At 36.2% G+C, this 12,210-nt stretch overlaps 1 protein-coding gene across 2 annotated transcripts in view; it reads left to right on the top strand.

Annotated features, from left to right (window-relative positions):
• The window catches only part of LOC111147542 (mannosidase alpha class 1A member 1), a 189,174-nt gene that overhangs the window by 149,686 nt on the left and 27,278 nt on the right, over positions 1-12,210 (top strand). For both annotated transcript variants that reach the window (XM_022503631.1, XM_022503632.1), the window contains exon 6: positions 11,289-11,412. In XM_022503631.1, coding sequence (XP_022359339.1) covers positions 11,289-11,412 — 124 coding nt within the window. The remainder of the gene's footprint in view (positions 1-11,288; positions 11,413-12,210) is intronic.

Here is a 12,210-nt window from a genome sequence, read left to right as displayed (position 1 = left end):
ATAATAATATATATTATATATATATTATATATATATATAATATTATTATTAAATATATTAGCTAGGTAAAATGCAAAAATTAAAATACCTAAATAGTACTTACATCTAACCTACACATATTTTATATACACTAAATACACTATTAAATTACATCTAACCTACACATATTTTATATAAGATTTTGAATATTTCTTCTGGATAATAGGTAGTTTTATGGTTGAAACTCCTCCAACCATTTACTTAGTATTTTGAAACATTTTTACATTTTAATATCAGCATTAGGAGGCTACCACAAAGTTCAGATTATGTGAACAATCCATTTAGATTATTCTCACTTTGTAAAAGTTAATTTAGTTACATTTTTCCATATCTTTTCCCTGTAATATAAAGAATCTTAGTTGCTGAAGACATATAAACATATAAGTTAAAGTTAAGTGTAAATTAAAAATGTGAATAAATATAAAATATTTTAACTATGAGTAATAAACCTTGCTTAGAGTAATAACTGAATTTTATAGAAAACATATGGATTACAGTCATGTTAGAAATGGATTGTTGCTGAGATATATAAATGCCACAAACATCAAATGACAGTACCTGGGTATCTCCCGGGGGGTAGGAGAGGCCTTAAAGAGAATTGCGTCTCTGCCTTTAGGTCTTCTCCTCCAGTTAGGGAGATAAGCTAAAACATGTAAAAAGTTAAGTAAAAGAGAAGATGTCACAAGGCAGCAGATAGCTAATTATACACAGATGATCCCTTAGCACTGACTGCATTTATATAAGGATGCCGCTGAGGGCCAAACAGAACAGACGCTGATTTCGGCTGCAGTGGCTCATGTTCTGTTGAGAAAGATACCTGTCTTGACTCCTTGGTCTTCCTCAGCCACGTACTCTTCCTCTTTATTCTCACTGGCCTCTTTATTCTCTTGTCATGACATTTTTTCTTATCTTTATGTTCTTAAGACTTTAGTTGCCAAACTGTTTCATAACACATATTCCAGAGCTCCTAAACCATAAGCTGTAGGCAGAAGGCAGGAAAATGAGAATGAAGCAGTTTGATAGCTTTATTCTCCAGCATCTGTTCAGAGTAATCTCTGAATCTGTTTGTTCTTACCACGAGCTATGCACACAGTTTTGTTTGTGCAATACTTCTTACATAAAAATTCAAAACCAAGGGACGCCTGGGTGGCTCAGTTGGTTAAGCAGCTGCCTTCGGCTCAGGTCATGATCCCAGTGTCCTGGGATCGAGTCCCACATCGGGCTCCTTGCTCAGCAGGGAGCCTGCTTCTCCCTCTGCCTCTGCCTGCCATTCTGTCTGCCTGTGCTTGCTCTCTCTCCCTCTCTCTCTCTCTCTGACAAATAAATAAATAAAATCTTTAAAAAAAAAAAAAATTCAAAACCAAGGAAAGCTACCTTTTTAAATTGTAAGATGGTTTAATTAACCACAGAGTTTCTTTTGGTTGGTTAGAGTTATGTTACATGTTAAAAGAAATATCTGAATTTATATAATGCAGCTTAAAAGAAGATACTGATTATTGGCCCGATCACCTGGACATCATCTATTTTCTTGAACTATCTCACTGTTAATTCATCATTGGGAATTTGAATAGCATTTGTAGCATTGAGCTACGTTTTCCCACTTCAGGTTCCTTAATTTAGCATTTATTCTACTTATCTTGACCTAAAAACAATCTATTGCCCACTCTGAAGTATAGTGATAACTAATTTATTACGTAAGCATCCAGGAATGAATCTTTCCCAGTTACTCCCAAGTAGTTTAATATCTGGAAAAGACTTACAGTGAGGATCTATTAAACCTGGTAAAGAAATATCAATGTACTTCATATACTAGTCAGATGAAGCTCACTTCCTTTCATAAAAATTTAATTAGATCCACTTGATTTCTTTGCTGAAGACCTCTGAAGAATGCCAAAAGGAAAAACAAAATTGGTTCTCCAAAAATTGTTTTCCTTCTACTCAGGTGTGTGAACAAACATTTAATTGAGTTGCAGTTGGTACCCCAATCCTCCAGAAATTCAGAGCAAGTCACCTTGACCAGTAAGCTGTGGCAAGGATAAGTAGATTTAAGCAATCTCTAGGTAAAGCAAGACCCTCCACACATGCTCACTGAGAAATCCCATTAATTATTTCAATTCCAAAGTCGGGTGGTTCTTTAATAAACTGAGGGTTTTTATTTTAATGTTCCTTTTCTAAGCCTGTATTCCAGATGAAATCATTATCACTTTCAAAACTTTTGCTTATATATATACTGTGCCTTCAGAGAAAAGTTATCTGAAATTTGAAAATAAGGCAAAAAGGTGAGTATGCTATCACATCATGTTAAGATAAAAGATTATCTAGGGAATTATATTTAATTCAAATCACTATATACTATTGATTGAAGGTCCTAGAGTTAATGAGGTAACATGTTAAATTGTAGAATTTTGATGAAATGTAGATTTTGTGGAGATGCAAATAATTTGTCTGGTGGAAAAGATAATCCAAGAGTAACAATTTGTCACTCTGTTGGACATGACTTAGTGTTGTCACTAGGTTAGAGGGGTATTCCTAGTATTACCTAAAAACAAAAACAAAAACAATTTCTCAAATGCTTTTTGATTGTTTTGTCTTACTGGTTCCTTTATTGAGTTCAGTAAAATATCTGACATCTAAAAAACAAACAAAGAACAAAACAAAAAAAACCTTGGAGTATTTTCTATAGTGTTTGATGCTCACATTACACACACAGTATTAGGCACGTAGAATGAACTCAATAAATTATGGTTGGTTGACTGGCTCAATCTTACTTGACTTTGGCAAGATGTGCCCCCAGAGCACTTATGTTTTAACCTGTTGAGCAAAATCACTTAATATTATCCTCTCATACCTCAGAATTTCTACCAAAAACTAACATTAGTTTTGTCATAATTGATAGTGAACTGTAATTGTTCTGTAGCTTCAGCTGTGTCTTAAGATCAATGGTCCCAGAATTTTAGGTTTCATGGACCACATAAAATTGCCCTAATTATTGAGAGGCTAGCTTTTAATTGCCAGTGTTTTCATTTCATCAAAAAAAGCATACCAAAACAAAACCCTACCTGTTATCATCATCATTTTATTTAACAAGGAAAAGCTTAACATCACAAAACTAGGAAGGACATACATTGGAATAAAATACAGTCATTTAAACTGAATAAAATCTAGCTCTCATAATTATTTACCACCCTCTCCTTTTCCTCATTTTACCATATCTCAACTCTTAGAAATCACAACTTCAGAGTATTTCAAGTCTGTGATAGAAAACTAGTTATCAGTCTAGAAAGGAAGTTTTTCTTGAATTGGCTGTAAAGCGGCTTGTGTGTGGTAATGCTAAATATAGGATAATATTATTTAGATATAATTTAGGGGTAGGACCCAATGACATAGACGTTTCATTATTTTTTAATGTTATTAAATGAAGCATGTATTAAACACCTTATTTACACAGTGACTTGGACTTTGGGACTAGACTTTGTGTGTATAAAGCAGAGTCTTTGTCCCTAAGGATCTTATTATCTAGAAGGAAGCAATCCTGGCCATTCTGGTTATAGAAAGAGACTGAGAAACAGAATTTGAAGAATTAAAAGTCTGGAACTATACTGGTTTCATTTATCTTGATCCATAGATGACCCATGGACCCATAGAACGAGAAGCAGAGAGATAAATAAACAGCCAAATTTCACTGTAATCTTGGATCTTTTTTTTTTTTTTTAAGATTGTGTTTATTTATTTGACAGAGAGAGAGAGATCACAAGTAGGCAGAGAGAGAGGCAGAGAGAGAGGAAGGGAAGCAGGCTCCCCGCCTAGCAGAGAGCCCGATGCGGGGCTCGATCCCAGGACCCTGGGATCATGATCTGAGCCGAAGGCAGAGGCTTTAACCCACTGAGCCACCCAGGCACCCTGTAATCTTGGATCTTAAGTAACATCTTAGATATGTATGGAAGTAATGAAACAATTGTGTCTAAAATGTCTGACAAATTAATATTAGTGAGTTACTGTTTCTGCAGTTGGAATATAGTATGCTCCTATTCCATCCTGAGGCTTGTTAGAAAGGTGTCTGGATATAAATGCTTGTTTATAGCTCCTCCTTCCCCAGGTGTAAGGGCTTGATGGAATGATTTATAGCAGATGAATTTGAGATATCCCAAGAGTTCTAGAGGGTACCAAATGTGGCAAGATATAATAGACCCACACTGTTAAAATAACTCTGTAAACAGTGGACGTTTATGCCTCCAATACACATTCCCAAATCTATCCTCATTATTACCAGATGTTAATTTCAACAAATTAACATCTTCCACCTAACACCTATGTAGATGTTTTTGTATGAAAATTAGTTGGCTTTAAAAAAATACTAGACCTACCACCAAATTGTCTACAGTGACCAAAATAAATAAATAAATTGGTTTCGATGTCTATCAATAATACATTTAAATAAATTAAAATACAGTTGACCCTGAACAACATGGGTTTGAACTGCATGGGTCTATGTATATGTAGATCTTTTTCCAGTAAATACAGTATAGTACTGTAAATATATTTTCTCCTCCTAATGATTTTCTTAACATTCTCTTTTCTCTAGCTTGCTTTATCATAAGAATATGGTATATAATACGTATGACACACAAAAAATATGTTATAAACTGTTTATATTATCGATAAGGCTTCCAGTCAATAGTAGGCTATTAGTAGTAAGTTTTGCAGGAGTCAAAAGTTATACATGCATACCAACTGCATAGGAAGTCCACACCCCTGACCCCTGTGTTGTTTGAGGGTCACTTATATATCCATTAAATCAGGTACTATTCACTCAACAACAATGATGTGTATTGCTCAGTATGGGACGTGTCCATGAAGAATGTCCATAAAAGAACATGTAGGATATAATTCTCTCTTTTTAAGTACAGTAAAGTAAATGTGCATGCTCATGCATTTTAAATGCATTAAAATGCTTTCTAATCAGTACTACTAGCATTTTTGGAGTGTTCCCCAAACCTAATGATAGGGTATCCCAGTTTGCCCAATAATTGAGCATTAAAAACTTCATTCAACTTATTTGGAGTCTGTTGATTGTGGATAACAAGGAGGTCTTACCCAAAGGACAGCTGGGAAACAGAATTTTAGCTTCTTTGTACCTGTGGAACAGATTACTTAAAGATTTAGGGCTTCTCACCATTTATATTTTTGTAAATTCCAAATTCTTCTCCAATCCTAGACTATCAAGTATAAGGGCAGCAGTATTGTCAGAATAAACTAAAATAATAAGTATTTAGTTTCAATTCTGTCTAAAATAACTACCCATAAGACAAAGCAAGATAGCTAATTTCAAAACATTATTTTGGCCTTTGGTTAAAAAAGTTAAGTATGTGGTGCATAAACAATGAATTTTGGAACTCTGGAAAAAATTAAGTATGGAAACTCTTTTTTTTTTTTTTTAAGATTTTATTTATTTATTTGACAGAGATCACAAGAAGGCAGAGAGGCAGGAAGAGCGAGAGAGAGGGAAGCAGGCTCCCCGCTGAGCAGAGAGCCCGATGCAGGGCTCGATCCCAAGACCCTGGGATCATGACCTGAGCCAAAGGCAGAGGCTTTAACCCACTGAGCCACCCAGGCGCCCCAAGTATGGAAACTCTTTAGAGATTTAACCCACATGCTGCTGTTCAGGAACAGTAAACCATGGATTGTGAATTAATTCAATCATATGGCTGCCCTTTATTAGCCACCATTTCCCTGTGGATGGCTCTTGGAGAAGTAGTCTTCCCCAGTGGAACTTTCTATGGTTGAGCCATAATAGAATCTTGACTAGTCCTAGAATGCCATTCCCTGGAATTATTAATCCAATTCTCAGTGAAGTCTTAGACTACAAACTTGAGAGATCGGCACTATGCGAATCTGTTCAGGAAGGAAGCATTTGTAATAAGTGAAGCTGAAATTGCTTAATCTCAGAATCAATTAGCTTTGGGAATACAGTTAAATGAAATAATTGTTCATGAACCTTCTAATTATTCTTTCCTAATTTGTGCTAAAATCCAAAAGGAATAATATTGGATTATCTGCTCTTTTGAATTAAATATCCCTGTGTGCCCCTCTATTTACATATGTAAGTAAGGCTTTACCATAATATAAAGAATGTGGGGAATTTTTTTCTTCCAAAACTTGTTAACTCCATAGCCACCAGGAGTAACCTGTGTTCTGGACTTTGAACATAAAGGGCGTTTGTTTACTGATCAGCTAATCAGAAATTATTCAGAAATGAATCCCTAAGAAAATTGTTTATTGACCCATTTCCCATTTGGCATAAAAGAGCAAGCAGCAAGAAAGAATAAATTGAAAGTCATAGCTAATCAAGATTATATATAACTCTTGGGGCGCCTGGGTGGCTCAGTGGGTTAAAGCCTCTGCCTTCGGTTCAGGTCATGATCCCAGGGTCCTGGGATCGAGCCCCGAGTAGGGCTCTCTGCTCAGCGGGGAGCCTGCTTCCCTTTCTCTCTCTGCCTGCCTCTCTGCCTACTTGTGATCTCTGTCTGTCAAATAAATAAATAAAATCTTTAAAAAAAAAAAAGACTATATATAACTCTTTAATGCTTTGTTTATATATTCATCTGGCAAATTTTTTTTCATGAAGAAATTTTAATAGTATAATTCCAAAATTATTTGAGTTTTTGTTCTTGGCATCGATTGTTGTCATATTTGTGCTACCTTTCAATTAGGAAAACATTTAAAGCCATTTATAGAAATGAAATTTAGACAGACTATTGCTTAATCATCCCGGTATATATGGATCTAAAAATGTTTGGAAAACTTTAGAATTGGTTTTGTAAATGATGAGTCAAGCCTAAAAAAACAAAAACAAAAAACTTTTTTGGTAATATAAGGATTGTATAATGTATAAGGTATATATGGTAATATAAGGAAATGTAAGGATTTTTTTTTTCAGTGTTCCAAAATTCATCTGGCTATTTTTTAGAATTGTTTCAGTTCTGTAAATTACTTATTTGTTGCATTTGATTATACTAAGTAGGCAAGTGTGTTTTTTAATGATCCGAATTGTATCTGGGCAGTGCCTATAAGTTATCACTTTGGGTACCTCAATTTAAGATTTTTTTGAAGAGATATACCATCAGTCCAGAACAAACCTCAAGCTACTTGATTCATTACAAGCTCTAGAAGGAGTTGGCAGCTCTCCCATGGGATTCAAACGTGAATAGAATAGCGATATTAGTAAGGTAGTTCCTTTCTCTGGTTTTATTAACCATTCCTAGGAAAAGAATAAAAGCATAATGCCCATTGTTTATCAGAGCTATGAGGTCAGTAAATAATTATACCTTCTTGGTTTTGAGTGCAGTAGGATGTGGATGTGTATTACCACTGCTGATAAACTACATTCAAGTTATACTACCTAAAGTAACAAAATAATATTTCACACTTTCCAAAGAATCATATGACTCCATTTTTTAAAGACACTTTTCAAGTTGCACTTGCCAAAATCAGTTGTTTTTTGTTGTGATGTTTTATTTTCAAAGAATTATAACCTTTGTAGACTACCAAAAATTTAAATTAAAAATTGAAAACTATGTATTAAATAGTACTCCAATTTAAAATGGAAGAACTGGGGATTGGAGGAAACAGAAATAAGTGAAATTAGACTAATATAGAAGTTTGAAGTTCTGCTCCAGGAGTCTTTGAACCATTCACTTGGCAGTTTCCCAAATCATGTTAATTGCCTTTTTGTGTATACATTTCCATATGCTGACTCATCGCATTGGGTTAAAATGCAATCATTGTAACATGATTAGGAATATTTAAATATTCTTCCCTTTTATGCTTGCCTGGTGGAACTAATTTATTTTCTGAACACAAACTGTTATTTTATTTTTAAAATATTTTTCTAAAATATTATTACTGTTTGTAAAATAGATAAAGATAAAATAAAGAACACCATAACTGCCTTTCAAATACTGTGATAAGGGAACTGAAGTTGAAGACATTTTAAATATCGCCTCTCTCTCAGATGAGACTGATCTCGACCCAGAGGTCTAGAAAGCTTTAGCATTTGGTAACATGGGATGCCCAGGGTATCCTGACCCCCAGACCAAAGGAGCAGAACTCACTCTGCACTCACTTCCCTTTGTCATAAACCCATCATTTTGTTGTCAAATGCCCAATGTCCATATATATTTAGAAATTAGAGCCATACAAGCATATAGGTTCCTCAATAGACTCTTAGAAGTTAAAGACAAAAAGACCTTAGAAGTTTTGTGAACATCCAAAACTGGTTCTGATTCAGTGCACATTTGCTATGCAAACAGACAGCCATTTCTCCAACCACACAAGTATTTTAGCTGTGATGACCTGTGGTGCGTGCCCCACACTCTCCCCAAGACCGATCTCTAGCCATTCAGTTTTGCATCAGGAAAGACAAATGACCTTATTAAATATCTAGATATAATGATGCCCTCTCTGACTTCTTGGAACCCTTTCATATATATTTAAGAGCTAGCACAACTATCAATCTTAGTTTTACCAAAATACATTAATTCCATGGATTGAAATGGTAACCAAAGCCATTCTTTCATGTAAACATACATGAAGTCTAAACCGAGCTTTCTTTCTGTTAGCATGTGCTTTTACTGTGCTTGCTTCCTATATTATTAAACAATGATAGAAAAGTGTGCTGTTTTCCTTCTGATATGAATGTGTGCCAAGGAGAAAGAGGAAACACACATACACACACACACATATTAATATATGTATATATCCCTTTTCCAGTCTTAATTTTTTTAGCTTATTCAACTTTTCCCAGCATATCACTGGTTTTCTCTTAATTAACCATATTAATAGTAGGGAACAAATGCATAAATATGTAAGTAATTTGAATTTTATTTTAGTACATATATACTGTCTCATCTGAGTGTGCCACCCCACCCTCATACCCTAAACTGAAAAGAACCAGTCTCTGAAGATCTGGAAACTGGGCTGCGTTCCTAACACACTCCCATCTTCCTTTTCCATGAGAAAGTCCTCATTCCCTCTTATTCTGATATTGTGGCTTTGATTTTAATAGTTTCTCTAGAACATCAAAAATTTTTGGTTTTGCTTAATTTGGTTTTTTGACTTTAGTCAAGTGATGGAATGGTTGGAATAAAAAAAATATGACAACAAATTAATGATCAATTACTATGTGGACTTGCCATATGTTAATAAAATTTGAAAGTAGTAGTTCATCCTATTTGGATGACTGGCTATTCCTTTCATCTAAGCCAATCATGAAAATAAAAACTGATTTACATTCTCAGAACTGAATAAATATAAGGCATTTTTTTAATAAATGAATACATGATTTTTAGATCTCTTTTATTTCTGTTTACTTTTTTATTATTGTTTACTATAAATCTATGTTGGAAGATAAAATTTAGGATTGCTCTAAAAAGACATGGAATAATAATAATAATAATAATAATAAAAAGACATGGAATAACAGTGAGGCCAGCCTAGAATTTTAGATACCAGTTGTCCTTACTGTTTTCCTTTTCTTAAACATTCCTGAGCAGAAGTTAAGACAGCTGAAAGGGTTTACCCAGAGTTGTGAATGATCTAAAGCAAAAAAAACAAACAGGGAAGGAAATCTAGGGGACACCAAGAGCAGTATTCAAATAGAGCCAACTTGGAAAGGGAACAAAGTGAGAAATCCACAAACCTCCAAGACCTGGCCCCAATTGAACCTTATAACCTTCTCTCCAGCCACCTTCCCTTCCCTCCACTCAGCAGTATCTGGTGCTTCTAGTTCTGGCTCGCCCTTCTGTGTGCTCTAGGTGTCCAGATGCTCCTTCTCACCATTCTTCCCTCGCTAATTCATATTCATTCTTCAGCAATCAGTTCAGGAGTCCCGTCCTTGAAGAAGCCTTCTGTGCCCTGTCCCCCCGCCCCCGCACCATATAGGATTGCATGCCCTGGCCCTAGGCGCTCCGAGAATTTCTCACACACTTATCTTGGCACTTACCATATTTAATTGGAATTATCTGTGCTTAGGTCATTCTCTTATAATGTCTTTAAGAAAAAAGTGATTTATTCATTATAATCATCTTTGTAACCCAATGCTATGCAGAGTCCCTGGCAAATGGTAGGTGTGCAATAAATGTGCATCTGAACTAAAACCAAAATGTGGGTTTTCAGCTTTCTGCAAGAGAATTTACCGATCAAATCCTTGACTTTATTCTTTACTCCAATTATCATATTAAGTCTTGGTGTTTTAAGTGGCTCTCCAAAAATAAACCATACCCAAGAATATGACCATATCTCAAAAGTCACTTCATGTTTATTTGTGTGTGTGGATGTGTAGGACGAACTCTTTTTCAACACCATTTCTCCAAGATGAGGCATGAGGCAATAATTTCTGAAGCTCATGCCTTTTGACCCCTTTCAGATTTGAATTCCATAATTGTGTTGAAATTCTTGAACATAGATTAAATGGGTCAGGGAGTAAGTGAGGGCCATGGAAAATATACTTAGAAAATAGGGAAAATAATGTGGAGGGAAACAAAAGAACGTTTAGTAGTGGAGGGAAGGTTTGGGGAGAGGTGGAATGAGTATGTAATCAATGAATCTTTGAAATTTATCTTATATCAATGAAAACTTTTAAGTATAATGTGAGTATCTATAATAGTCCATGGACTCTCAGGCTGTAATTAATTAAAATGTTGCAGGGCTTTATGTGGAATTTGGGGCACTTTGTGTGTGTGGGGGGGGGTGTTTTATATTCTATTTGGAATGGGTGTATATAGAGCCTATACCTTCCAAAATAGTTGTCTGTTCATCAACACCAAGCACATAGCAACTTTTTTCTGACTTAAGTCAACACTGATTTTCAGTTTGTAGGTAAGAGTCAAAGCCTGAAACCAGTAGCCAAAGACAACAATGCTGGATTTTTTTTTTTTTTAAGATTTATTTGACAAAGACAGAGAGGGTGCACAAGCCAGGGGGTGTGGGAGAGGGAGAAGCAGGTTCCCTATTGAGCAGGGAGCCTGATGTGGGGCTTGACCCCAGGACCCTGGGATCATGACCTGAGCTGAAGGCAGATACTAAACCAACTGAGTCACCCAGGTGCCCCGCTGGATATTTTTTAATATCCAGAGTAGACCATTAGCTGAGATGCTATTATTCAAAAGCTGTCTCTTTCACCTCTACTATTTAGAGCTGCAAAAACTGGAATTAGCCTGTCCCATAACTGTTCAATCTCTTCTCTTCTTTAGTGGGATCGGAAGGAACTGGCCCTGGGCCTCAGGAGGCAGCAGTATTTTGGCAGAATTTGGAACTCTGCATTTGGAGTTTCTACACCTGAGCCACTTATCAGGAAACCCCATCTTTGCTGAAAAGGTGAGATTCTCCAATACACCTTGCATTGCAAAGCTGTACTTGTGAGAAATAATATCCTCTTCTGGAAGATTCAGTAATATTAGATGTGGGAAAGAACAGCTAAATTTAATCGAGTTCTTTATGAAGTTTTGTTACGTGCAGCATTTCATTTGACCAAACTGTAAACCCACAGTCTTTCCATGGCACCGTCTGACTCTGTGTCAGATAGCATGGTGTACATGTTGGATTCTCTACAACTCAAGCAAGTCCCTGTACCTCTCTGAATGTTTTTCCTTATCTAAAAATAGCATTGTATGGACTATATGAAGCCTGGATGGGAAGGACTTTTTAAACTCCAAGTATAATACAAATGAATCAGTTTCTAATTTTCAAGAAACAAACCCATAGATATTTGAGTAAATTTACATTCACCCCACCACTCTGCCCTTAGCATTCATCCTATTTGCAGCTCACCTTTATAGCAAAATTCCCTGAGAGAATTGTCTCTGTTACCGCCCCCCCCCCCCCCCCGCCCTTCTTGCATGCCCCGCTCTTGAGACTTTCGAGTCAGGCTTTTCTCCTCGCCGCACCTGCCTGGGTGACCAGTGAGCTCCGCGTTGCCAGGTCCAATGATCATTCTCTGCTCTTGTCTTCCTCACCCTCAGCCGCTGACCCAGTCACTTCCTTCTCCAAGACACTGCACCGGGCTGCAGGCCTACCATACTACCCTGGTTTGCCTCCTTCCTCAGTAGACTGCTGCTTTTCGGCCTTCTTCGTTGCATCTTCCCCAATGCCCCAACCTCTAAATACCAGAAAGCC

The sequence above is a fragment of the Enhydra lutris genome, unplaced genomic scaffold (genome assembly GCF_002288905.1).
Source record: "Enhydra lutris kenyoni isolate GAN:26980312 unplaced genomic scaffold, ASM228890v2 scaffoldscaffold17, whole genome shotgun sequence".
In the NCBI taxonomy this organism is placed as follows: Eukaryota; Metazoa; Chordata; class Mammalia; order Carnivora; family Mustelidae; genus Enhydra; species Enhydra lutris.
The sequence above is the reverse complement of the archived record's forward strand: the minus strand, read 5'-3'. Positions and strand labels throughout refer to the sequence as shown.